Source organism: Diaphorina citri, unplaced genomic scaffold (genome assembly GCF_000475195.1).
Source record: "Diaphorina citri unplaced genomic scaffold, Diaci psyllid genome assembly version 1.1 scaffold789, whole genome shotgun sequence".
NCBI classification, from domain to species: Eukaryota; Metazoa; Arthropoda; class Insecta; order Hemiptera; family Psyllidae; genus Diaphorina; species Diaphorina citri.
The window spans coordinates 57,541-85,518 of NW_007378222.1; the positions used below are offsets into that span (position 1 = coordinate 57,541).

General features: G+C 38.1%; 3 protein-coding genes and 1 non-coding gene across 9 annotated transcripts in view; 1 reads left to right on the plus strand and 3 right to left on the minus strand.

Annotated features, from left to right (window-relative positions):
* LOC103512092 (diacylglycerol O-acyltransferase 1-like) lies at positions 1-14,455 on the minus strand. The gene is made up of 10 exons (XM_026825662.1): positions 14,309-14,455; positions 13,474-13,598; positions 13,151-13,187; positions 11,727-11,864; positions 8,780-8,890; positions 8,480-8,537; positions 5,156-5,399; positions 3,663-3,707; positions 1,938-2,129; positions 1-1,410 (listed from the first exon to the last, which is right to left on the minus strand). The coding sequence occupies exons 1-10, from the start codon at positions 14,409-14,411 to the stop codon at positions 1,234-1,236; spliced, it is 1,230 nt and encodes a 409-aa protein (XP_026681463.1). The 5' UTR covers positions 14,412-14,455; the 3' UTR covers positions 1-1,233.
* LOC103512083 (diacylglycerol O-acyltransferase 1-like) lies at positions 10,240-11,173 on the minus strand. Of its 4 annotated transcripts, none has more exons than XR_003392296.1 (3): positions 11,060-11,173; positions 10,549-10,690; positions 10,259-10,378 (listed from the first exon to the last, which is right to left on the minus strand). XR_003392296.1 is itself a non-coding variant. In XM_026825669.1 (2 exons), exons 1-2 carry the CDS (start codon positions 10,653-10,655, stop codon positions 10,246-10,248), a joined length of 240 nt encoding a protein of 79 aa, XP_026681470.1. In that variant the 5' UTR covers positions 10,656-10,711; the 3' UTR covers positions 10,240-10,245. The 4 variants fall into 4 exon arrangements, 1 of the variants encoding a protein (XP_026681470.1); XR_003392295.1 differs by having other exon boundaries at positions 10,885-11,153; XR_541511.3 differs by having other exon boundaries at positions 10,940-11,146.
* LOC103512082 (RNA-binding protein 39) overlaps positions 13,252-27,978 on the minus strand; it is an 18,731-nt gene continuing 4,004 nt past the window's right edge. Inside the window, exons 2-12 of one of the 3 annotated variants that reach the window (XM_017445258.2) lie at positions 26,839-26,903; positions 24,355-24,576; positions 23,860-23,901; positions 23,588-23,632; positions 22,576-22,792; positions 21,743-22,009; positions 20,694-20,859; positions 20,269-20,464; positions 19,039-19,223; positions 17,574-17,721; positions 13,252-13,376 (exon numbers count right to left, since the gene is read on the minus strand). In XM_017445258.2, the coding sequence (XP_017300747.2) occupies positions 17,612-17,721; positions 19,039-19,223; positions 20,269-20,464; positions 20,694-20,859; positions 21,743-22,009; positions 22,576-22,792; positions 23,588-23,632; positions 23,860-23,901; positions 24,355-24,576; positions 26,839-26,903 (1,515 nt within the window). In that variant the 3' untranslated portion in view covers positions 13,252-13,376; positions 17,574-17,611. Of the gene's footprint in view, positions 13,377-17,566; positions 17,722-19,038; positions 19,224-20,268; positions 20,465-20,693; positions 20,860-21,742; positions 22,010-22,575; positions 22,793-23,587; positions 23,633-23,859; positions 23,902-24,270; positions 24,325-24,354; positions 24,577-26,838; positions 26,904-27,978 lie in introns of those variants that run through there. The other 2 variants (XM_026825667.1, XM_026825668.1) reach the window with 2 other exon arrangements.
* On the plus strand, positions 17,855-17,926 carry Trnaa-ugc. Its single transcript has one exon. It is a non-coding gene; the product is annotated as a tRNA-Ala (tRNA).

Genomic DNA, 27,978 nt, shown 5'->3' on the forward strand with positions numbered 1-27,978 from the left:
TAATATTAATATTATGTAATAATTTGAAATTTTATTTCAATCTCAACAGTAGTTAGGTATACATTGGAAACAATAAAATAGAAATATCCTGTAGTACGTACACAAACATGGAATAAAACGAACCCTATTTAACTACATAGGCACCATACCTAAATTGGAAAATGAACTTTCTTCTATATTTATAAAGTTAGGTATATTTAAAAAATAAATTACTGAAATGCACAAAATGATGATAGGATTAACAATACTATTAGATCAGGTAACTTTGAAAAAAATACATTTAATAATAATAATAATAATTAGGGTGGCCAATAAAAGATAAAACCTAAACATCTAGTTGGACCACCCTGAATAATGGCAAGAACAATGAAAGCACTTTTACACTAGAATGAGGGACCACGTGTCCTGGGCGGGTTGTAAACGTCAGGAGAATATCTCTGACCTATTCCAAGTACTTCACACATTCCAAAAAAGTTTTAAAATCCAATTTATAACGATTTAACGATACTACAAACTACAAGTCAGTAAAATGATATGATACAAAATATAAAACCCAGTCTTATTCGGTAAGAATCCTATAAAAGCAATACAATGACGCTTGTACATAAATGTAACAAAATACTATTACAAAACGTAGCACAAAAATATAAATATAAAAATGCGAATAACAGATTAATAATAGGAGGGAAATTTTGACACATGAGTAATGTAATCTAGAAATGCAACCGTAAATAGACAAGAAGAAGAAGATAGGTATAAAATTTATATAATAATAATAATAATAATAAAGAACATACGTACAACAGGGTCAAATGACTAGGTATTTTTCACCAAGTTCAAATTATTGCACAGAAATTTGTAAATACAGTCCTTGACAACTAATGTTAGAGATATTATTATTTAATGTCATTCAATAAACTGCAACTTTCCCCTCGATATTAATAATAAGAATATTGAATTCAATTGCCAATGGATTTTTTTTTGTCCATTCTGAGAATCGAACCGGTTACATCTGCAGGAAGGCAAGTGTGTTACCAAATGTTATTGGTCGAGATTGAACTTTCCATTCAATAAACTGCAACTTTCCCCTCGATATTAATAATAAGAATATTGAATCCAATTGCCAATGGATTTTTTTTGTCCATTCTGAGAATCGAACCGGTTACATCTGCAGGAAGGCAAGTGTGTTACCAAATGTTATTGGTCGAGATTGAACTTTAGTCAGATGGATTGTTATACATGACTATATTTATCAAGGAGGGCTTCACCGAAGTGAGTGATAACAAAGTCATGATAGTACATCATAATACAAAGAGGTTGACCCAGGATGAGGGATGACCACACAATGATATTACCCCAGCGAGGTCCGTACTTCTTCTCGACATGACGACTCAACATGGACAGGGGAATCTGAAATTCATTCAATACCTAATATATTATGGACGGGAAATGCCATGCCGGCAAATGTTAGGTTTGTTTACGTTTTTCAGCATGAAAGTACAGGGTGCGCCAGCGTTACGTTAATATATTATGGACGGAAATGTTGGAAAGAGTGATGACCAATTTCAGAGTAAGGTTAGATTTCTGTATTCAAAATGAAGGCCGTCATTTGTCTAGCGTTGTGTTCCACACCCAATGACCATCACTCATGGAATGTCTATAATACTAAATCTCTGTATTCAAAATGAAGGCCGTCATTTGTCTAGCGTTGTGTTCCACACCTAATGACCATCACTCATGGAATGTCTATAATACTAAATTGCTTGTTCTTATCTTTCAAATAAAAAAAAACGAATTTATCATGAAAATTAAGCGTGCACCATTATTTTAAAAATCGTCAGGTAACGCTGGCGCACCCTGCATTTTCCGTTTATTTTCGTCAACTTGAAGCTCAATTTATTCCCCGTTTTTGGCAAGAAACTAGGGATCATGCTTACCTGTCCCATCATACCCATAAATGCCCAGATCTTGTAAGTTCTAAGCGGCACAGACACCAAGTACTCGTGCATGAATGCAGAAATAAAGAATACTAGAGAACTCGCAGTCAATCTTGAATATCCTTGTTCCACCAGAGGCTTGTACAAGTGTCTGCAGGAAATAATACATAATACAGAAATTAACAACACTAGATGATTAGAGAATCAATGTGGAATATTTGCCAGCCAAGGCCTGTTTTTCTTTCTTTCTTTCTTCCGCCGCCTATGAACTTGATGTTCACCCTGCGTCAGGGAGTGGGAGTAAACTTAACAAACATGACATTTATCGGAAAAATTACAAAGCATTTTGTGCTTGATACTAATGGAGAGTCGCTTCCAGAGTTTAGGATGCCCCGTTCTCTCAAAGAGATACGCTAGGAGAGGAAATGAAATGAGAAACACACATCCAGTTCCCGTCGGGTTCGCATTACCGCCGCGTATGAACTTGATGTTCACCCTGCGTCAGGGAGTGGGAGTAAACTTAACAAACATGACATCTATCGGAAAAATTACAAAGCAATTTTGTGCTTGATACTATAATGGAGAATCGCTTCCAGAATTTAGGATGCCCCGTTCTCTCAAAGAGATACGCTAGGAGAGGAAATGAAATGAGAAACACATATCCAGTTCCCGTCGGGTTCGCATTATAATTTTCAAAAAAAGTTCAATTTTTGGACACTTTTTAATGATCCCTAATTACATGGGGAGTATTTTAAGATAGGAAATTTTCGACCAAAAATTGGCCGCCGTGGGCGGCTCAGGCTCGGGACTTGGAAAAATTTTCATTTTTTTTTTCAAACTCGTATTTCGTAAATGTAATAGAAAGTCGTGTGATGTTCACACCAGATTTTTTTTTCTTCTTCTTCTTTTTCTTCTTCTTCTTCTTCTTCTTCTTCAATTTTTACATTTTTTTTGGCATTGGTTTGGCACTAAGCCTCGACCATACAGCCAATTTTTACATTTAGGTATGTTTGTAGAGATCCAAAAAGCTTCGCGGGCCACGAATTTGGTCTGCGGGCCGCTAGTTGTAAACCCCTGATCTAGGCGCACGGCAGTGCGCCAGGCCAAGTTCCGGCCTCAGCACGCCAGTGTGTATATTACACGAAACATTTCGAGCCATTTTTACCCCTATCATAACTCCGTTAATTTTCCACATATTGTTACGAAATTTGGACCATATAAGCTATACTTGCTTATTATGTGTGCAAAATTCCGAAGTTCTAGCTTTAAAGGAAGGGGTAGAAAAGGGGCCTAGAAAATCGCTTATTTTAAGACTGACTGACTCACTATTCACTCATCAAAATGTTGAGGCACTTCCCGATGTCGTAGAAACTTGAAATTTGGCAGGATGGTAGGTCTTGATGAGTAAGTAAAGGGAAAAATCTAAAATTGGGCAAAAGTTGCTCTGGGCTCCGCCCGCAGGCGGATTTAAGACGGGGAACACACTTTGAGGCCAGCAAAGCTTTTCCTGTTTTTCCTTAGGGGTTTCACGTTCAATTATTTATTTATTTGAGTAGGACAAACATAGCCAAGTTGAAATTGAGAGAAGGTTGAAGGAATTGAGATTCAGCATTTTCAGCAGACACGAAAAACTGGGAATGCAGACTTGGACCTTGTATACTTAAAATTTATAATCTTAAACTAATAACAAGGAATAGGTACCAGATGAATATGTAGAATACTTACCGACAGTTTCAATAGTCGTTCTGTAGCTTTCACCACATCCATATTCTGAAACATAAACACACAAAAGCACAAACACCATTCGATTTGGCGTGAAAAATCACATAAGATAGAGACTATTCACATGCGAATGTATCAATGATTTAGCAAAATTAATTAAATTTATTGACAAAGGGAGGAATCGAACCTGTAACTCCTTAACCTTTGGTCGGACAGAGCTTTAAGTTAAACTATTAGATTCTTCGTGAAAAAATATATAGGACTGACTATTCGCATGTACATTTATCTGTATTTTTTGAAAATTATTAAAATTTGTTGACACAGGAAAGAATCGAACCTGTAACTTCTTAACCGTGAGTCGGGTAGTATTCAAAGTAGCACCATTCGGTTTGTCGTGACTACATTTATCTGTATTTTTTGAAAATTATTAATATTTGTTGACACAGGAAAGAATCGAACCTGTAACTTCTTAACCGTGAGTCGAGTAGTGTTCAAAGTAGCACCATTCGGTTTGTCGTGAAAAATCACATAGAAAAGACTTTTTGACAGCTCAAATACCTTAAACAAAAACCGTTGAAGGCCTTTTCAAAAACAGTATTTTATCTTGAATTCGCCAAGTTGACTTTTTGACAGCTCAAATACCTTAAACAAAAACCGTTGAAGGCCTTTTCAAAAACAGTATTTTATCTTGAATTCGCCAAGTCTCGGACCCGTAACTCCTTAACTGTAAGTCGGGCAGTCTTGAAAGTTGCACCAATCGATTCCTCGTCAAAAGTTCCATAAGAGAAAATGCTTAGTGGACCCGAAAAGTGTATTGGGGACTTTTATGCTTCTTGTTCCACTCGACCTGGGCCATCACCGTGCTCCATATCTGACCAACAAGTGAGGAAGCATGAGATTAGAAACGCTGACCCTGTTTTAAGGGACTGGCAAGAAACGCCGATGGCGCCGACCCTATTTGAATAGAAAAAGCCAAGAAAGAGAAGACTCAGTTGTTCACTCGATTCTAACCCATCTTTAGGAGCAGTTGAGCTTAGCTTATCATTGGGGGCAGTTGCCCCTACACCTAACCCTCACAGTGGACTTCTTGTGTATAGAATTAAGCTATTATGTAACTGTTCTTTTCTTTTGTAAGTAATGATAATAATTAATTACCAGTCAAATAAGACCTTATTTATTATTTAGACTGCAGGGAAAAAGGGACTTGGCAGTCTCATCCTAGCGTTATAAATATAAATGAGGTATAATCTATTGTCTGTTCCTCGGGTGCCCAACCTTTTCAGAGAAAGATCGACTTGAATTTTCAATAGTCTTGTGACCTCATTCGACTTCACTCTGAATTTGGTCCACAAGTTTAGAGTAATTGGGTGTGTAAGATGATATTGAAAGGTTCAAACACTGCTGGGTGTGCTGGTCGCGATCGACATAAAATCAATCCGCGATCGACCGGTTGGGTAGGCCTGGTCCATTCTATTCCTTATTGAATTCAGACTCACCAATACTATAAGCTCTTGGTCCGGGATGCAGTGCTTGTTGGCGATCTCCCGTATGTCGGCCACGATGTCCTTGATGGAGGCGCCCTCGCTGATCTGCTCCTCCAGTTGCTCCTGCAGTTCCTTCTTCGCCTCCTGCGAGGCCTGCGCCATGTGGAGCTTGACAATGTCGGCCAGACCCTTCTCCTCAAACACGGTACGGAAGTACTCGTCCGAGCGTTTGTTGGGCGGCACAAACTCCATCAGTCTGAAATTATCCGCCAGTTAGTAAAATTGTATACCTAAAGTTCAAAAATGGACAAATTTTATTCTATGTATAAAAAAAGTTTGATATCCCTAACCGTTAAGCTAATAAAGCGATTTTTGTCCTCAAAATTATAGATATCACCACCAAATTTTTACCATGAATATACTGATCTATATCAATACCAATATCTATGAATTTCATAATTGGTTCCCATACTTTATTTATGGCCACGATTTAGGGTGTTCTGCTCCCACTATGCATCGCAGAAAAAATACTAGGCTCAATTTCTTCATTTTCTACACGGCTCTGTTGAGGACGCTTTGATCAATTAATTGTTTGTTGTTGTTACTACCATGGTTTGTTTATTTATTTTCGTCCATGGCGTAGTGGTCACTGCGCTCGCCTTGCACGCGGGAGACCCGGGTTCGATTCCCGGCGGGGTCAAGAAATTTGTATCATGCAAATGATTGATTCCGTGACTGGATGTTGCGGGGCCCACTCAGCCTCGTGAGGAAAATGAGTAGCTATTGCATATAAATGCGCATAGCGACCGGTGCCAGCATGGTAGGTAAACATTGGATGTTAGGATTATTGAGATACTGGGAAAAATCCTACAATGCTGCAGTGAGCACCAAAGTTGTGATATAATAACACAAAGAAACTGCATTTATTTATTTAACTAGTTTAGTTCTAAAAACTAATTTTTGGTAGTCACCATTCAACTTTATATGCAGAAAATTTTAAAACATTAAATTTTAAAATTCGTTGACACAGAGAAGTATCGAACCCATAACTTCTTACCTGTAAGTCGGACGGTGCTAGAAGTTACACCATTCAATTCGGCTTGAAAAATCACATAAGATAGACTCTTCACATGCTTATTTGGTAATGGTTCCCAAAAAATAGTAAAATTCGTTGACACAGAGAAGTATCGAACCCATAACTTCTCTACTGTAAGTCGGACGGTGCTAGAAGTTGCACCATTCGATTTGGCGTGAAAAATCACATAAGATAGAGACTATTCACATGCGAATGTATCAATGATTTGGGAAAATTAATTAAATTTATTGACAAAGGGAGGAATCGAACCTGTAACTCCTTAACATTTGGTCGGACAGAGCTTTAAGTTAAACTATTAGATTCTTCGTGAAAAAATATATAGGACTGACTATTCGCATGTACATTTATCTGTAGCACCATTCAATTTGGCGTGAAAAATCACATAAGATAGAGACTATTCACATGCGAATGTATCAATGATTTAGGAAAATTAATTAAATTTATTGACAAAGGGAGGAATCGAACCTTAACCTTTGGTCGGACAGAGCTTTAAGTTAAACTATTAGATTCTTCGTGAAAAAATATATAGGACTGACTATTCGCATGTACCTAGTGTGTGTGTGGTGTGATGGGTGTGTGTGTGGTGTGATGGGTGTGTGTGATGGATGTGTGTGTGTGTGGTGTGATGGGTGTGAGTGGTGTGATGGGTCTGAGTGGTGTGATGGGTGCGTGTGGTGTGATGGGTGTATGTGTGATGAATGTGTGCTGTGTGCGTGTGTAGTGCGATGGGTGTGTGTTGTGTGTGTGGTATCATTGGTATGATGGGTGTGTGTGTGATGGATGTGTGGTGTGTGTGTGTGGGAGGGGGGAAGCAACGCGACGGGTTCGCCCTAGTTTAGAATAAAATTTCCTTCAACTTGACATATAAATGAAATTTATACCACTTGCCATGCTCGTGTAATGGCGGAAAAACTATGAAATTTTCAGTGAAAAATTGTGAAATCTTCAAATTTTGAGGGCCCAGCGGCAAGGCGGCAACCCCGTAACTTGTTTCATTCGGCCTGGAAACATAGACTACCTTGATTCACTTTGGGGAGGCGGCGCTATTGAATTTTCGGCATCGTTTTTACTTTCCTTATCCTATAGGAAGGAAAGTAATGTAATCGGGTCAAAATTTCGATGGTCAGTTTTTAGTGCCAAAACACGTTTAACTTGTTTCATTCGGCCTGGAAACATAGACTACCTTGATTCACTTTGGGGAGGCGGCGCTATTGAATTTCCGGCATCGTTTTTTTTTAAATCCAGTCCAAATATGTCTTACGCCATTAGAAGGACAGGGAACAGGTTTTATTTACATTCAACGTAAAACTTGCCCCCAAAGACCTTTGCGGCCTTTCTTAAAAGTCGAAAGCCCACAAAAAAGTTTTCTTACGAAGTGGTTTTGAGTTTAGGGGCCAAGTGCGCATCATATGGCGTTGGAATTATTCGAGTTCCAGTCCAAATATGTCTTACGCCATTAAAAGGACAGGGAACAAGTTTTATTTACATTCAACGTAAAACTTGCCCCCAAAGACCTTTGCGGCCTTTCTTAAAGGTCGAAAGCCCACAAAAAAGTTTTCTTACGAAGTGGTTGACTTTTGAATAATACACTGAAATATTTTGTCACACCCTGTTCTATCTATACTAGTGACCATTGGAGATTTCATCAGACCCTGTATCTTAGATTTTTGTTTGTTTTGATTTTGCGAGTACCTTTCCACGTAAATTTTGGCCCAATTTCGATTTTCCGGACGGCCGTAGCCGCCAAACGCCCCCGGTCCGAGGTGTAAGAAATGGGTTTTCTATTTTGTCCTCGACTTTGCGCACCACATGCAATGGTCAAAAATTTTGTACCTTCCCACATGAGTTTTCCGTCCTCAGCTCCCGATCTAAATACTAATACTATCTATAATTTTTCTTTTTACTCAGGTAATACCGCCACTGGTCACTACTCGATTAAAGTAGCTGCTCAATTGTCCTCACGAGGCTGATCCCGAAAAGTGTGTTGGGGACTTTTATGGGGCAAAAAAACTGATTTTACGGGTTAATTTCCTATGGGGCACTTTGAGGTTGAACACCCTGTACGGTACCAAAATAACATAAAAAGTGAGTAATATGTAATATTTTATTTTAACATTTTACCTTTTACGAATTCGGTCCGTCCGTGGGAAATTCAATTCATAGCAAACAGTGGGAGCACATACGATACCAAAATAACATAAAAAGTGAGTAATATTTAATATTTTATTTTAACATTTTACCTTTTACGAATTCGGTCCGTCCGTGGGAAATTCAATTCATAGCAAACAGTGGGAGCACATACGATGCTGGGAATCGAACCCGGGTCTCCCGCAGGCAAGGCGAGTGCAGTGACCACTACGCCATGGGAGCTGACTGAGTGCAGTGACCACTACAAACCAATGTTTACCTACCATGCTGGCACCGGTCGCTATGTGCATTTACATGTATTAGCTACTCATTTTCCTCACGAGGCTGAGTGGGCCCCACAACAGCCAGTCACGGGATCAATCATTTGCATGATACAAATTTCTTGACCGCACATACGAAATAAAGAATATCGGACAGGTTCAAGTTATGAGGATATTCTACAAGATGAGGAGGAGAAGGTAGTTTATCTTCCTTAATATTATTCTCACTATCTACGCCTTCCTCTGAAATCAGATCATTTAGATTTCATTAAATACCTATGTAAATAAAACTAGTTACCAAGCATCATGTCCGAAGTACCCCGCCGTCCAGCCTATACATATATATTATACATTAACACAAAATAGAGCATAGCTACAGGATCTGACAACATTCCAATAGAAGCCTGGAAGAGCCTTGGAACCGATGGGGTAGACCTCCTTGTAACCCTAATGAATAAAGTGTTTTCAGAAGAGAAAATTCCAACTGAGTGGCGTGAAAGTACGATAGTCCCCATATACAAAGACAAGGGAGATATTCAAGATTGCAACAACTATAGAGGCATCAAGCTCATGTCACGCCATCGAGCTCTATGAGAGAATTAATAGATAAGAGATTGAGAAAAGAGACATCAATATCAGAGGGCCAGTTTGGTTTGATGCCCGGAAGGAGCACAATGGACGCTGTGTTTGCCATTCGTCAACTCCTGAAAAAGTACACCGATATAGAGGCATCAAGCTCATGTCACGCCATGGAGCTCTATGAGAGAATTAATAGATAAGAGATTGAGAAAAGAGACATCACTATCAGAGGGCCAGTTTGGTTTGATGCCCGGAAGGAGCACAATGGACGCTGTGTTTGCCATTCGTCAACTCCTGAAAAAGTACACCGAAAAAGAAAAGCCATTGTTTTTAGTCTTCATCGACCTCGAAAAGGCTTACGACCGTGTGCCTCGAGATGAAATTTGGCGTTGTCTGAGAAATAGAGGAACCCCAGAAAAGTATGTCAGAGTCATAAAAGACATGTACCACATGGCTTCAACCCGCATCAGAAGTACTGCTGGTCTCACGGAAACTATACCCGTACAAGTGGGACTCCATCAGGGATCCGGACTCAGTCCGTACCTGTTTGATGTAATAGAACAGTTGCGCTTACTTTGGTGATGTTTCAAAGTCACAGAGCAGGAAAAATGAGGACCAACGGAATTTTTCTTTTTCTTCTACGACTTCTAAGTGCAGTGACCACTACGCCATGGGAGCTGACTGAGTGCAGTGACCACTACGCCATGGGAGCTGAAATTAATTGTTATCATAGTTACTTATATTCTCCTACTTTTCCTTCTACTTATTTTTTTCTTTTGAAATGAGTTAATTTATTAGGAATTGGAAAAAAGAACTTGACAGAATATTAGTTTTGCTGTAGTTTGGTTTGACCCTTTTATAAGTCTCAATTTTGTCAAAGAACAAGTGGGTTCCCCATAATGTTGTGATAAAAATGTATCCGTGTGGAATACTAACATGTACCTACCCTAGCCTCCAAGCACCCTCAGAGGTAACAAACATGTGACTGTCACCATGTTGACCCCAGCCTTGATCAGTACTTACTTTAATAAATTCTCCAAAAATAATCTTGTTCCACCCATAAATAAAAGTAAGAAAGCCCAATTAACAAAACCAGTGAAATCACCAAAGCCAGAAGACCATGAGAAGAGAGAATCTCTATGCTTGTGGCATCTGTGGAATAAAAACGAAAAAAATACATTGCATTATAGGTAATTATGATAGTAAGAACTTCCTTGTATGATATTAGTAGGTATAGTAAAATCAGCACAAACAGTAGCAATACTGACACCTTCATAAGTATTTAGGTAGGTACTTCCTAAATGTCAAAAACAAATACTTACGGCTTATCAGGTTGCCATCTTCTGATCTTGTATTCTTGACGCTGAATATCTTCAACTACAGCAGCACTCTTGGCTCTTCTCAATTTCAAATGATTTTCCTCCGTCATTATGAAATTTGATCAGGTCTCATGCAGGTATTAATCTAGTAAAAATAGGGTATGTAAGTGAAATTGCCTATCACAAATATTGTTCACAGATTAGTTAATACCTAATTATGGAAATCACATTGAATTGTATGACTGAGCTTGGACTTGAACCACTAACCTAAGGTCCACCAAGCAAGGTTTAATTCATGAGTTTTTGTTGTTGTATCAAAAGGTCATACAGTATACTTACAACAAGCTAGTGGGTATAATGTCAACTAAAAACACAAAATAACTAACTAACTTACCTACTTATCACAACACAAACTATCAAATGAATAAACTAAATGCTTATGGTAACCTTTCCTGACTTTTGAGTCCCGAGTGTTAAGCTTGACCTTTAAATAGAATGCACATTACCCACATACCTAAATGATTAATTATTTTTGAAGATTAAAAACTTTTAGAGATTCTGAGCACTTGCCTATCTCTATTAATTTTAATTAATCTAGACATGTATGATTAATGAAATTACATGATAAGATTACACAGAGATTCTGAGCACTTGCCTATCTCTATTAATTTTAATTAATCTAGACATGTATGATTAATGAAATTACATGATAAGATTACACTACACTTACACACATGGACTTATCAGTTATCAACTTATCACTTGGAAAGTTCTTTCATGAACCAATCACAGCACAGATCGCTTATGCGATCATGGATGATGGAAGCAAATGGACCAATCAAAATGGAGCTCATATCTTCAAGGAGCTTAAACACAAGGGGATATTCCCTCATGGACTTATCAGTTATCAACTTATCACTTGGAAAGTTCTTTCATGAACCAATCACAGCACAGATCGCTTATGCGGAGTTATGCGATCATGGATGATGGAAGCAAATGGACCAATCAAAATGGAGCTCATATCTTCAAGGAGCTTAAACACAAGGGGATATTCCCTTTACCTACTAATTTTATACGGATAATAAATAACGGAGCCATTACTTGCAGACATGCTTTGTCTTCTCTGGTGACCAGGGTTGACCTACTAATTTTATACGGATAATAAATAACGGAGCCATTACTTGCAGACATGCTTTGTCTTCTCTGGTGACCAGGGTTGTCCTGTTTTCTTGCATGTCGACACCACAGGTTTACTTGTACATAGGACCATAGCTTGAGAAATATGACAGAGTAGATGAAGCAAACTGTACTGGCACCCACTGGGAATACAAAACAATGCATACAATATATTTTAACTAATAAATATGTGGGCGCTACATTATAAAACCGATAAATCATCGGAACAAGGGCAAATCTGAACTTTGGAAATCGGAGATCAGGTCTGTTCGGATCAAAATTTTGTGCTCTCTGCTCTCTGGCTTGGGGCTTGTGGTTTTAACAAAAACAGTTTATCGATTAAAATGAAAAAGTTATGACCTAAAAACTGACACAGGGTCTTATTCTTACCGTTTCTATTATTACTGGATACTAGGTATTTGTGTTTTTTTCTACTCCGACTCGAGTTTCGCCTATCTTATAGGCATCCCATAGATACCTATAAAAGCACAACAAAGGGGTCCTACAGAATTCAAGGTAAATCCAAAACTAATAGGAGTGCAGATTACATATGAGACCCCTTAATCAAAAGATGAGAGCTTGGGGCTTGTGGTTTTAACAAAAACAGTTTATCGATTAAAATGAAAAAGTTATGACCTAAAAACTGACACAGGGTCTGCATTTTTTTCAAAGGTGGTTTTTTGGACATTTCTCGGAAATGAAGCCCAAGTTAGGAAAATGACCCACAGAACCTTGTTGGAAATGATCAGGTCTACCTACCTTGAGCCGTTGTCAGTGTTTGTCTGGCACACCCTGTATACCAAACTCAGGCATCAAGATACGGAAAATGAGTACCTAAGGCCAGCCACTCACTATCAGGTAGACCTGATGACAGGTACATGACATCAGGTATACCTGATAGTGTGTGTGATCAATGCTCATCAGGGGTCGGGTATACCTGATCAGGTGTACCTGTAAGGTCTACCTGACAATGAGTGGCTGGCCTAATACTTGGGTATTTTTAATTGATTTTAAATGTGCTTTTTTGTCCTTTAAGTAAAACTCTACTTTTCGAGTTGTGTGTAATTGAGATGTTTTAAAAATAACAAAGTTGGCCTTTAATTTTAAATTGATATTACCTACTATTATGACCATCATTAATTTTAATAATAGGTGACATTGTAATTGTAATAGTTGTATTGTATTGTCATTTTGTATTGTTTTAATTGTTTGTATTGTATTGTAAAATTGTAAAAAAAAATATAATGTAAAAAAAAAAATAATGCATTGAAAAAAAGTAACCCTGAAGGGGAAAAAACTTACTTAGACTGAACTTGTTGGAATAAATATGTACAGATAATTGTATTGTATTGTAAAATTGTAAAAAAAATATAATGTAAAAAAAAATAATGCATTGAAAAAAAGTAACCCTGAAGGGGAAAAAACTTACTTAGACTGAACTTGTTGGAATAAATATGTACAGATATTAGTTACATAATATATCACTAAAAGGACAAAAAAATCAATAAATAAGGCATTTACTGTCGAAAATTTGCCATGTTTTTTCTTATGTAGTCCCGATTTTATGAACTACCCTTGGTCCCAACTAGTTCATAAAATCGAGGTTCTACTGTAATATCATTACATTTCTACATTGTACAGAGTTACTCCATTACCTTGTTGTTGTAGTAGCAGACTCCTCTCCTTCCTCACATCAACCCGGCAATGCAGTTGGCAATTCAAGGAATTCAGCGGTGGCTATTGTACAGATATCATTGGAGTTACTATGATGATCAATAGATTCAAAATCTGAACAGTGACCCCCAACTTTTCCGGCAGGATATCTTTAGCCAAGCCTTTCTCTATGACCAGGGCAAATATGACTGGTACAATACTATCTGAAATTAAAATAATATGACTGGTACAATGCTATCTGAAATTAAAATAATATGACTGGTACAATACTATCTGAAATTAAAATAATATGACTGGTACAATACTATCTAAAATTAAAATAATATGACTGGTACAATGCTATCTGAAATTAAAATAATAAGACTGGTACAATGCTATCTGAAATTAAAATAATATGACTGAAGGTACAATGCTATCTGAAATTAAAATAATAAGACTGGTACAATGCTATCTGAAATTAAAATAATATGACTGGTACAATGCTATCTGAAATTAAAATAATATGACTGGTACAATGCTATCTGAAATTAAAACAATATGACTGGTACAATGCTATCTGAAATTAAAATAATATGACTGGTACAATGCTATTTGAAAATAAATAATATGACTGGTACAATGCTATCTGAAATTAAAATAATATGACTGGTACAATGCTATCTGAAATTAAAATAATATGACTGGTACAATGCTATCTGAAATTAAAATAATATGACTGGTACAATGCTATTTGAAAATAAATAATATGACTGGTACAATGCTATCTGAAATTAAAATAATATGACTGGTACAATGCTATTTGAAATTAATTGAAAAGCTTTTACCCCATTTTAACAAATTTGGACTGACTGTGTGGGATTTATTCTGTGCCTGAGTTTGTCTCTATTTGATATAATGATATATAGGTACTTACATGCAAGGAGATACAATGATGGATGCTCTGCTTCTCCTTCTTGTCTTCCTGTTAGAACTATCAACCACTGTTCTGGATCAACACGTACTCCATATCTAAACATGAAAATTAATTGTAAATGTAAATGCAATTTCTTTGTGTTATTATGTCACAACTTTGGTGCTCACTGCAACATTGTAGGATTTTTCCCAATACATATATCTCTCAATAATCCTAAAAACCAATGTTTACCTACCATGCTGGCACCGGTCGCTATGTGCATTTACATGTCTTAGCTACTCATTTCTTTCGCAAAATTTCATGTATGAACTACCCATAGATACCTATAAAAGCGCAACAAAGGGGTCCTACAGAATTCAAGGTAAATCCAAAACTAATAGGAGTGCAGATTACATATGAGACCCCTTAATCAAAAGATGAGACTTCAAGCTTTAAAACAATGTGCATTACAACATTCGCGCATGCGTAGTTCTCCCGTAACAGAATCAGTCCCGGAACTTAATAGCCGCACCTCGTATAAATGAAAGCTGGGTTTCACAGGCTCAACACAGAAATATTTTTCCACTGGGATTGTAGGTCAAAGACTATCGCGTATAATTCATTATGACAAACTAAACACAATTGTTAAGATAAACCCCACTTTACCTCGTGTTCCAGGTAATGTAAACTATGATTCTAAAAATTACCACACTATTTAAAGAAAAACTCGGTCTTTGTATAAATAGTTTAATAGTAGATATATACAGGTTTTATTTTATATACACTAACAAAGAGCATTGTCACTGAAAAACCAAAGTAGAGTAAATGATTCAGACCAAGGGAGATTGGATGTGTAGTCATTCAGATTCATTCCAATGATCAAATCAACATGAATACATTGATCTGAACTACTAAGCATAGGGCACCATGTACTAGAAATATACAGTAGAACCCTGGTTATATGAACTCGAAAATTCGAGCTTTTTATTTATTTTTTACTCGAAAATCAGACCCTAACAGAAATTGTAAACAATAATGCTAATATGAACATATTTTGTCCTTTTAGTTACATTAACATGAATAGATTGATCTCAACTACTAAGCATAGGGCACCATGTACTAGAAATATACAGTAGAACCCTGGTTATATGAACTCGAAAATTCGAGCTTTTTACGATGGCCCTGTTCATAACCACGGCCTGAGGACCGGGTTGGGGAAGGCAAGGTTGGTAATCAGGGTTGTCCAACCTTTGTGCACCCGATAGCCACAAGAGACCAAGGTGGGTCCGAGTCCGAGACCAAGGTAAAGTTGGCGGGCCGCAAAGGTAAAAATTCAACTCACAGGTGTGTGTGGGGGGGAGGTACAAGTGTAATATCAGTAATCAATGTAATCATTAAATATAAATTATTATAATAATTATTTATTATGAAGACTTAATATATGATGACTGAAGATGACATTAGTGTGATTTCTGTGGACACTGCAGCTGACACAAGTTTGTGATTATCGACATTCACGTCTTTGGTACCTACACAAACGTAGAAGGTGAGCAAGAGACACATCCGAAAGAGTTTCTTAATGGAGCAGTTGCAAATGGGTAAAAATTATTAATAAAAGGTCGATTCCTACGTAAAAAGTTGTGAAAAATCCAAATCTGAGGTCAAAACTCCGAAAAAGTAACTTTAAAAGATCGAAAATTCAATTTTTAATTGCCGTTCTAATGCAAAAGTTCAAAGAGTTGTGACGTCAGATTTTACGTCAAAATGCGCAGAAACGCTTGCGCACAAACAAACGAAGCGGGAGTCATAAATCATGACGTCATCGCCTACGGGAGCGTATGCTGTGACGTCAAAGTTCACGATTTACCGATATTTTTTAAATCGATTTATCTCGGGCTCTAGAAAAGTCGTAGAAGAAAAAGAAAAATTTCATTGGTCCTCAGTTTTTCTGCTCTATGACTTTGCAATATCACCCAAGTAAGCGCAACTGATCTATTGGTTTTTCACATGCTTCATAGTCGAAAAAGCACTTTCGCAAATTATTCTTACCGTTTCTATTATTACTGGATACTAGGTATTTGTGTTTTTTTCTACTCCGACTCGAGTTTCGCCTATCTTATAGGCATCTTCATGGGAAACTGACTATTGGGTTGTTGTTGTTGCTGATAGTGACAATGGGGGTGGGGGTACTGTCACCTGATCATAAATCAGCTGGTTCCTTAGATACACTAGATTAGGGACCGTTTCAACGATTTCGTTCACACACTTCCCGGTTTCTACGGCGTTATGGATCTCGATTTGTTCGTGGTAAAGAATGTCCCGGAAGTGCGAGCCTACCCAAAGCATTTTATGTTCGGCCTTGTTAAGATCGTGACCGGTTTCGAGAATGTGTTGCGCGAAATTTGATTTTTCGGGTTTGTTGTTACGCGCCGCGGCAAAGTGGTCGCGAAGGCGAGTTTTTGGGTTCTTTTGGGTTGGGTAGGCTCGCACTTCCGGGACATTCTTTACCACGAACAAATCGAGATCCATAACGCCGTAGAAACCGGGAAGTGTGTGAACGAAATCGTTGAAACGGTCCCTAATCTAGTGTATCTAAGGAACCAGCTGATTTATGATCAGGTGACAGTACCCCCACCCCCATTGTCACTATCAGCAACAACAACAACAACAACAACAACAACAACCACCGTCTCATATGGCACCAGCCAGAACATTCATTGCATTGCACTGAGATTGTATTGGAGTGGATGGGTTTGTTGCATACTGAACATATCCATGAGGGTCCTGGGCCTGGGTTAGTTTCAATGCCAGCCATTAGGAGGAGTGATTGGAGCAAGCAGGCTGGATCTTGCTCCCTATGCCAAAAAACCAGGGCCTGGGTTAGTTTCAATGCCAGCCATTAGGAGGAGTGATTGGAGCAAGCAGGCTGGATCTTGCTCCCTATGCCAAAAAACCAATGTTGGGTGGATTGGGGACTGCATTTCCGGGGTGGGGGTGAGGTTGAAGTTGGGAGACTGAGGGGGGGTGATGGCCTTTGGTTGAAGTTTTGAAGACTCCAAGTGGTCCCGCGGCGTAGACGCATCCATCGTGAGAACCATGAACTACCCTTGGTCCCAACTAGTTCATAAAATCGAGGTTCTACTGTAATATCATTACATTTCTACATTGTACAGAGTTACTCCATTATCAGTGATGAACTATGCAGCACCAATTTGGTCCCCACAGTTGTCTCAAACTCATTGGGATAACCTACAAATATGTCAAAATGCAGCTGTTACTCCATTACCTACATATTAATGTCTCACATAATTATAATGAGTGAGGTCAGGTGATGACTTTCCGTGTAGGTGTTAGCAGAGTAGTGAGTACAATGGTATCAGGGAACAGACTATGGTAGTTAATGACTGGAACATATGCCGCTGTGATGATACGACCTGAAACACCAAAGCAAAATTAATAACTCAGATACATACTTTACATTTGGATTTAGCTCCCATGGCATAGTGGTCACTGCACTCGCCTTGCACGCGGGAGATCCGGGTTCGACATACTTTACATTTGGATTTAGCCCCCATGGCATAGTGGTCACTGCACTCGCCTTGCACGCGGGAGACCCGGGTTCGATTCCCGGCGGGGTCAAGAAATTTGTATCATGCAAATGATTGATTCCGTGACTGAATGTTGCTGGGCCCACTCAGCCTCGTGAGGAAAATGAGTAGCTATGGCATATACATAAATGCGCATAGTGACCGGTGTCAGCATGGTAGGTGAACATTGGATGTTATACATAAATGCACATAGTGACCGGTGTCAGCATGGTAGGTGAACATTGGATGTTAGGATTATCGAGATATTGGGAAAATCCTACAATGATGCAGTGAGCACCAAAGTTGTGATATAATAACACAAAGAAACTGCATTTTTTTTTTAGGAACCAACATAGCTAAGCTTTATCACAATATCAATGATGAAATCCTACAACCTTTCTTGGACTCGAAGAAGAAAAGGAAACCTGAAGTGACCTGTTGGACAACAACAATATCAATGAAAAAAAAAAAACAACATTCATTCAATTTAGATAACAGTGGTTGTTTATTCTGATCGAATAGGAGGACTATTGAGCCCCTCTCCCTCTACCCAAGCACTCACTATACTTGTGGTGAAATTTTCTGATAATATTGAGGACAAAAATCCATGCTTGGCTGGGATTGAACTGATTTATCAGGCGAGCATTGAAACCACTATGCTACAGAGGTAGATGTGTATTTTTTTTTCTCCTAAGGTCCTAGACAAGTTATGATACTAGTTAGTTCAGGGTTTATACGCTTTTCCCGGAATGAAATTCCATGACTTTTCTCCTAAGGTCCTAGACAAGTTATGATACTAGTTAGTTCAGGGTTTATACGCTTTTCCCGGAATGAAATTCCATGACTTTTCCAGAAAATTTCCATGAATTTACCAGAAAATTAGGGGGTGGAAGTACTTAAAAATCAGTAAGATTACCCCTTCATTTTAATAAAATATGCAATATGCAGAATATCAATGAATATGAGCGGGAATGCGTGGCAGGCCGTTTTTCGGAAGTACTTGATATTTAATTTGAATATTTTTAATTTTTAACTGGGTGGTAAATTCCATGACTTTACCAGGTTTTCTTTAAAATTTCACGATTTTCCATGACTTTTTAGCCGATTTTCAGATTGAATGACCTTTCCAGGTTTTCCAGGTCGCGTATAAACCCTGTTAGTTACCTGCAAACCAGCGCCCATGTAGTGAGTTGACTGCAGCCACGGCGGTGTTGATGGTTGGGCATTTGACATAGACATTGCCTTGGGGTGACACCTTGTCTACAAACACATGTAACACACCTCCATGCTTGTTGCATTCCTCAATCACGTCATCTCGTATTTCTACATCCCACGTAGGATTTGTTTCTCTAAAAAACAAAAATTAGTACAACATAATTATTATTACATGCATACCTAGATTTTTAATGTAGATACACCTCTTTTTACTTTCCTTATCCTATAGGAAGGAAAGTAATGTAATCCGAATCGGGTCAAATTTTCGATGGTCAGTATTTAGTGCCAAAACACGTTTTGAGGTCCTTAGAGCCTAAATCCAAAGTTTCAGCTATTGGTCCGTGTGTGTGTGTGTGTGTGTGTGTGTCTGTCTGTAAACAAAATATCTCGAGAACGGTAAGAGCTAGAGACTTGAAATTTGTCGAATCGGGTCAAATTTTCGATGGTCAGTATTTAGTGCCAAAACACGTTTTGAGGTCTCTAAAGCCTAAATCCAAAGTTTCAGCTATTGGTCCGTGTGTGTGTCTGTAAACAAAATATCTCGAGAACGGTAAGAGCTAGAGACTTGAAATTTGGTATGCAGTTGTCAAATGTGACAAGGATGCGACACAAAACTTTTGGTCAAGACCGGTGCAACGGTTGGTTAATATAGGTGCTGCGGTTGGCGATATTTTGACCGCTTTTTGGCGGTTTTTAGCTATACTGATTAAACGGTTAGAGATATTGTACAAGTTACTATGAATGGAGGGAACTGCATCTGCTGAGATCTTTCGTCCCGAAATCAAAAAGAGAAAGAAGACAGAATAGGAGAAAGCCAGCCGTTCCGAAAATGAACCTTACCTGTGTAGTGTGAAATCCGCCCCGGTGCGAGGCGGGCAAGAATCGAACCCGCGACCTAGCGCTTACAAGGCAGGCGTGCTACCCTCCAAGCATACTAGGCTGGCTACATAATTATTCCTCGAACCCGCGACCTAGCGCTTACAAGGCAGGCGTGCTACCCTCCAAGCATACTAGGCTGGCTACATAATTATTAATCGAACCCGCGACCTAGCGCTTACAAGGCAGGCGTGCTACCCTCCAAGCATACTAGGCTGGCTACATAATTATTCCTCTTCCGTGAAGGACCTTTAAAAATCATTAAATCAAATACTGTAGTTGGGTATGATTATGAATACTTACGTAGCAGGATCAAACATATTGGCCAGTAAGAAACATTGAGTAGCAATGGGAGGGGCGGTAGATGAGGATACTTGTGGTGTGGATGAGTTGAGTATTGCATTCTGAGCGAGGTTGAGTGCAGAGGCAGCAGCAGGCGGCAACTCCAGTCCTGTGCCTTCTGCTAGCTTGAACATCAGCTGCAATCTACCTGTGGCCCCTGAAATACGACAAACGTCATGGGAAACCATCCTAACTATTCCAGTGGTTTGGTCAAATAACAAGTCCTTATTTAATTATTATCAGTAAAATTTCTTCAAATTGAATAATTATATTTGTCAATTTACATCAAGTACTTACCTAGGTCTACTCCAGCCCGTTCCATTTCATCTGTGTCTAGGTTAGAAGGTCCCCCACCAACACTTTCACAATTTTCATCAAGTACTTACCTAGGTCTACTCCAGCCCGTTCCATTTCATCTGTGTCTAGGTTAGAAGGTCCCCCACCAACACTTTCATTCCTATCGGTCACTGTCCCCACCTTCATAGGTCTTCCAGCCAACTCAAACCCGTTCAATTGCTCCTGTGCTTTCTTTGCATCATCTGCACTGTGGAACTGAAACAAAATCCAGAACATGTTAAATACAGTGCTCCTGGACGAATCACTTATTTATATTACAGTGTAATAATTATAGTCTTTTATGGAGCTGATTCATTTGTTCATTTAAATGTTTCTATAAAATTTTGATGGGTTTGATCCAGGCACAAGAGGGGTGTCTGGAGATGTTGTTGATGAGGTCTCTTGCAGTCAGTGTTGTTACGCTCGAGACTTGGGATTCCATGTAAATACAAGGGAATAGACATAGGGGAAGAAGAAGATGACATCAGTAGGTATTAAGAGTAGTCAGTACATAGTTATAGTTACCTACTTACCTAATGATTTTTTTTTTCAAGAGATTTGATAGTAGGAACTGTAACTGCAGATGAGATGTCGCGAAATTTCCTGTGCTTTCTTTGCATCATCTGCACTGTGGAACTGAAACAAAATCCAGAACATGTTAAACACAGTGCTCCTGTGCTTTCTTTGCATCATCTGCACTGTGGAACTGAAACAAAATCCAGAACATGTTAAATACAGTGCTCTGTGCTTTCTTTGCATCATCTGCACTGTGGAACTGAAACAAAATCCAGAACATGTTAAATACAGTCGTTCCTGACGAATCACTGGAGTTAAGCAACGTTGCGCGTGATGGGTGACCGTCTGAGAAAATCTGACTTTGTAAGCCTTGGAATAATGGAATTTGAAATTTGAACTATAGTGTTAATTGTAATGATCTGTAAGTAAATTCAAGAGTGGAGAAGGGTTGATTTTTCATTTGACCTCGAGCTTGTATAGTAGTTACTCACTGTAATTTTTTTGTAATGATCTGTAAGTAAATTCAAGAGTGGAGAAGGGTTGATTTTTCATTTGACCTCGAGCTTGTATAGTAGTTACTCACTGTAATAAAGCCATATCCCTTAGATCTTCCCGTGTCAGGATCCACCATGAGTTGAATGTTGTCAATCTTGCCAAAGGGTTCGAATATACCGCGTAACATATCTTCAGTAATGTTGAAGTGGAGAGATCCAATGTATAATCGCATGGGGCCCCCTGTACCTCGTGGCTGAAGGTTAGGTAGAGTATTCCCTGCTCTGTTCTTCTCTGCTTGGGTAGGTTGTACGATGATCGGAATACCTAGGAGTTTCTGCCCATTCAATCCCATTGCCTGAAATACAAACAAACAACTTTAGAGAAAATGTCTCTGTATAAATAACCAACTCCTACAAGGGTTACATTTCAAGGTGATAAGTCTTTGTATAAATGACTAAAGAAATCCCACCTTAGTCAGGTCTTCTGAATTCAAAAAATGATTCAAAGTTTTCGCAACTAAACTATGGGAACGTCAGTTTAATTTACATACGGGATATTATACATAACATACGGGATATAATATTTCATTTCATGATTTGATAAGAACTTACCAATGGTACGGACTCTGGGTCTTTGAATTCAATGTAAGCGATACCCTTGAAGCGTCGTTTAATTTACATACGGGATATTATACATAACATACGGGATATTATATTTCATTTCATGATTTGATAAGAACTTACCAATGGTACGGACTCTGGGTCTTTGAATTCAATGTAAGCGAGGTCAACATACGGGATATTATATTTCATTTCATGATTTGATAAGAACTTACCAATGGTACGGACTCTGGGTCTTTGAATTCAATGTAAGCGACATACGGGATATTATATTTAATTTCATGATTTGATAAGAACTTACCAATGGTACGGACTCTGGGTCTTTGAATTCAATGTAAGCGATACCCTTGAAGCGTCGTGTCTTGTTACATGTAATGAGTCGTACATCGCGTACTTTGCCCACCGAGGAGAAGAACTCTTCCAGGTCCCGGGTTCGAATCCTCTGAGATAACTGCATGCAGAATATTGTACGCGCATCTCTCTCTTCAGGAGATAAATCATCAGAGTACGCAGGACGCCTGTCAACATATCACAGTGCTTAATAATTCGGGTATTTTTAATTTCACCCCATTTTTTTTCTATATTAGAAGCCACCACAATCTGAATTTAACATTGGTGTAAGTTAAACTGATTGCATGAAGGAATCTGATTGGATGGAGCTATATTAGAAGCCACCACAATCTGAATTTAACATTGGTGTAAGTTAAACTGATTGCATGAAGGAATCTGATTGGATGGAGATTTAGTCAAGATCAGGAATCAGTTTAACTTGAGCTAAGTTTAAAATTAGATTCAGGTTCCAGCCATATTAGAACCAATTATAGAATTTTGTGGATAAGTCAACAACATTAGCTTTTGGCTGGTAAAAAACTAAGAAAAGGTTCAGTAAATAAGGAACGAGTAATTGTCAATGGAGTATAATACGCATGTGTTAAAAAATTAAATGTACGGTCCATTCGTACGTAATAACACTAATAAGTGATAATGACAAAAAAGGACCTTTAAAAATGGGCTATTCAAATTAAATTTACCATCACTTAATAAAAGTTGATGTGATGGGACTCGAGTGAGATTTTTCAACTCGATTATTTTCTACTCGATTATTTTCCAACTCGAGTTGTAACTCGAGTGGAATAACACTAATAAGTGATAATGACAAAAAAGGACCTTTAAAAATGGGCTATTCAAATTAAATTTACCATCACTTAATAAAAGTTGATTATGACAAAAAAGGACCTTTAAAAATGGGCTATTCAAATTAAATTTACCATCACTTAATAAAAGTTGATATTTACATATTTAGATTTACTTACATATCTCGGGGTGGTGGAAATGTTTTGGCTGGTCCAAATGTATTTCTAGAAAGATAAATGAAAATAATACGTTTATGTATTGAACTAGATAGCGGTTAGTTTATGAACTCCCTTTTTGTTCGATTTTTACTTCTATTTTATTTCCGATGTCCACAGTGTCTTTGGGGAGAAAGATTTCAATTATGAATTGACTAGTAGGTAGGTCTTTTCAACTCAAGTAATATGGTTCATATTTCACAATTATTGAGATAATAAACAAACAGTGAACTTACGCGCCATAAGGTGAAGATATGATTTTCTTGAACCCAGAGCCTCTGCAAATAACAAACAAACAGACAGAAAACATCACAACAATGAGTGATAGTATAAAACTCTCATCAAATTTTAACTAAAAAAAATCGGGTCAGTTGACGATGCTGGTTTTATGTTTTAAGACATGATGGCATTTACTGTTGAAATTCTTTATATTACTTGACAAATCCAACTTCCAACATTTCAAAATATCCTTCTGAACCAAGATGAAAGCTAATGTTGTTGACATCAAATAGATACCTATATTTCAATCTTAAAGGAAAGAAAGGACTATACCTAAATTTTCGTTTTACTGAGGCCCAGAAGAGGTCCTAAAAAAAGAGCCATTTTCTTAAGTGTTTTTTTGTATTTAAATTGGTTCTGTCTCTTACCCATAAGCAGGAGGAGATCGTCTTCTATCTCTCTCTCGTCTACTAGGCAAAGCTATGGGTATTTAAATTGGTTCTGTCTCTTACCCATAAGCAGGAGGAGATCGTCTTCTATCTCTCTCTCGTCTACTAGGCAAAGCTATGGGTGTGAGGGATCTCTTTCTCCTTTTCTCTCTTCTTTCTCGACTGCGAGATCTGTCTCTCTCCCCCCTGTGTCTATCCCGACTCCTATGGCGTCTATTCTTGTCACGTGACCGACTGCGCTTAGCACGGGAACCACTGCGTGAACGGGATCTTGATCTGTGTCGTCTGAAACAAATATAGAAATAGAGTAAACATTTATATTGAAAACTCGATTCCCAAGTAAAATTTCGGAAGTCAAAACGACGAAACAGTTTCTTTAAAAGGTCGAAAATACAACTTTTATTGATCGTTCCGAAGAATGTAGAAATAGAGTAAACATTTACAATTTTACATTAAAAACTCAATTCCCAAGTAAAATTTCGGAATACTTTTTACTTAAGTTATATATAGAAATGGATACTTACGAGTAGGTTTTTATATCCCGACTCGGAGTTTCGTCTAGGCTGAGTCTGTCCCGCAACGGCCAGTCACGAAACCAATCATTTGCATGATACAAATTTCTTGACCCCGCCGGGAATCGAACGCAATGATCACTATACCATGGGAGCTCATTAGCTGACATGAGACCTTAGTTGTCACAGTTTCCTCTATCAAACCTCTTCAAAGCACAGGTATATTCGAGCATTTCTAGCCTCTATATCCATTTCCAGGCACTTTGGCTCCCACCTTCCAGCAGTTAGAAGCGATGAACCTAAAAAAAAAAAAGATAATAATAGTAAAAAGACAACTCACCCATCTTGGCGTACACAACACTGCACAGGGGCACGCGGCCGAGCGCCGCACACTTCTGGAGGAGAAGGCCCGCTGGTTGATGCCCCTCAGGCGTGGCCGGTACCAAGAAGGCACTATGGCCCGCCTGATGATGCGGTTTCAGTAGGGAGGCCGGTATGAACCCCAAGATATGAATACCCTGTGCCTGATAACCTTGGATGTGAGAACGCTCGTCTGACGAGAAGTGAATCGCTTCACCTGTAGAATAGAATAGAATTAGTACAAATAGCCCAACTGTATGGCCGAGTGGTCAAGAGCACTGACTCTCAACCCAGAGGTGCTTGGTTCGAATCCTGGTCAGGGCGGAAATTTTCCAACCAGACATTTCCGTTTTTGGATAGGCATGGGTGTAAAAGAATGTGCCTTGAAGTTCTGCAAAAGCGGTGGTTCTTCTTCTTTTTTTTTTTTTTGAGTACAAAATAAGCGTTAGGTCGTGAGTTATATTCCCGCCCGGGGCGGATTCTATCCTAAACAGATAAGGTTCGTTCTCGGAACGGCGTTTTTGGTTAGGCATGGGTGTAAAAGAATGTGCCTTGAAGTTTTGCAAAAGCGGTGGTTCTTCTTCTTCTTTTTCGAGTACAAAATAAGCGTTAGGTCGTGATTTATATTCCCGCCCGGGGCGGATTCTATCCTAAACAGATAAGGTTCGTTCTCGGAACGGCTGGCTTTCTTCTATCCTGTCTTTCTTCGAGCTTACCTTTGGCCTTTTTATGAAAAATTTTAATAGGTACCGAATACCCGAATACCGAAACCACCTTCTTCCTTCTTTTCTTTATCTACAACGTACAACCGAAACCGAAAATTTTGAAATTTTGAAAATTCGCGCCATTTGTGACAACCCGATCGCAAGTATAGGGTAATGGAAAGTCGCGTGATATTCATCTCGTGATTTCCGCCCGCGAAATTTTTAAAAATGCCAGACGAAAAATAATCCCGAATCGGACAGTTTTCACAGCAAAATCAGAAGATTCCTTTGGGAAAATCAAGTCTAATCAAAGCGAAAGTGTACTGTGTAGTGAAGAGCGTACAGGAATTGCAGTAATTCATTTAACACTTTGAAATTTGGTACTTGATCTCTCCAGAGTAAGTATGTGTTTAAAACGTATGATCCTAAAACCTAATCTACCAGAAGAAAAATGTTAATCCAAAGTCATCCTAGAGACCACAGACAGTTCTGATACTTCTGATAAGAGAAAAACCCATGAAAAACCAGAATGAAGGAACACTATTTTCCTTTTTGGTAAGTACTTATAAGGAGGAATACAGCAAGTCAAAACGACGAAACAGTTTCTTTAAAAGGTCGAAAATACAACTTTTATTGATCGTTCCGAAGAAAAAGTCAAACCAGTCGTGACGATACGGTACAAAGCACATTCAATAGAAACATAAGTATCTGAAATAATTAAATACCTATTGATTTTTTTTAAAGAACATAGTGTGTTATGGGTCTTAAAGAGCTTTTTACTTTTTTAATTACATTTCGGGCTTTAGAAAAAAAGTAGCTACATTTAAATTAGTTAAGCTGTTCTTGACAAATAGACAACTCGTAATAAGTGAAATGAGCTATAGCTTACCTGGACGAAGATTTGTTTTCCTTGGATAAGCTGTTCTTGACAAATAGACAACTCGTAATAAGTGAAATGAGCTATAGCTTACCTGGACGAAGATTTGTTTTCCTTGGACGACGCAGCTCCATTTTCCTTGGAATTATTCTTGTCATCCTTGGATAAGGGAAATAACAAATTCAAATTAGTCAAATCTCATCATACTGTGTAAATCTATGAATCTTACAATCTACATACATTTAACTTTGTGCCACTTTTGGATTTTCAGTGCATTGTTGACATTCTTGATTTTCCTTGGACGACGCAGCTCCATTTTCCTTGGAATTATTCTTGTCATCCTTGGATAAGGGAAATAACAAATTCAAATTAGTCAAATCTCATCATAGGTACTGTGTAAATCTATGAATCTTACAATCTACATACATTTAACTTTGTGCCACTTTTGGATTTTCAGTGCATTGTTGACATTCTTGATTGTTTCATCAATTTCCATCAACCTTGAATGTTGTTCCATAAGAAAAACTTGTTGCACATAATATGCAGAGCTTTTATGAAAGTACGTTTTTCTTAGGGAATAATTTCGGGTACATATTACCGACTTTTGAAATTTATCGAGTTTCATAAGACAAACATGACTGCTACAATTGAACCTCAATGATTGGAAATTAATTTAAAATTTAAACATTATCAAACTCCCAGATATTGATGTAATTACTCGGGTACTTTTGTGAATTTTAAAAGGGTAGTCTAATCCTACCCTTTATTTCAAGCTTCCTAAGAGCACATTTTTTCGTCAACAGCAAGGATTCTGCAGCATATAATGCTGATGGTCTTATGACGGTGTTCATGAAAGTACGTTTTTCTTAGGGAATAATTTCGGGTACATATGTATTACTGACTTTTGAAATTTATCGAGTTTCATAAGACAAACATGACTGTAAGGGTGGTCTAATCCTACATCAGTATAGTGGTGGATTAATGGACTTTCTTTAGACCACTCATCCTGTTTAATGTACTAGATACCTAGATAGGTACCTACTGCCCATATCAGTAGAGTAAATATTAATTATGTACTAATAATCAACTTCACTATTAGATTAGATCAAAACAATTTTTTTTCCAGGTTTCCTAGCTTATTGCCTGTCATGGAAGCTAGAAATGTTAAAGTACCTTTAGAATGTAGGTAAAAAACAATCTGCTTGGAAATCAAATGTTAACAAGATGGTGATGA

What these genes read in the sequence shown, in the direction of transcription:
- LOC103512083 (XM_026825669.1), bottom strand. Translation starts at nt 10,655, where the DNA reads ATGACGGAGGAAAATCATTTGAAATTGAGAAGAGCCAAGAGTGCTGCT. An exon ending in AGATGGCAACCTGATAAGCC is followed by an intron (nt 10,379 to 10,548) that starts GTAAGTATTTGT and finishes TTTATTCCACAG; the next exon opens with ATGCCACAAGCATAGAGATT.
- LOC103512092 (XM_026825662.1), bottom strand. Translation starts at nt 14,411, where the DNA reads ATGTTTAGATATGGAGTACGTGTTGATCCAGAACAGTGGTTGATAGTT. An exon ending in ACGGACCGAATTCGTAAAAG is followed by an intron (nt 5,400 to 8,479) that starts GTAAAATGTTAA and finishes GGATAATTTCAG; the next exon opens with ACTGATGGAGTTTGTGCCGC. An exon ending in ACCAAGAGCTTATAGTATTG is followed by an intron (nt 3,708 to 5,155) that starts GTGAGTCTGAAT and finishes TTTATGTTTCAG; the next exon opens with AATATGGATGTGGTGAAAGC.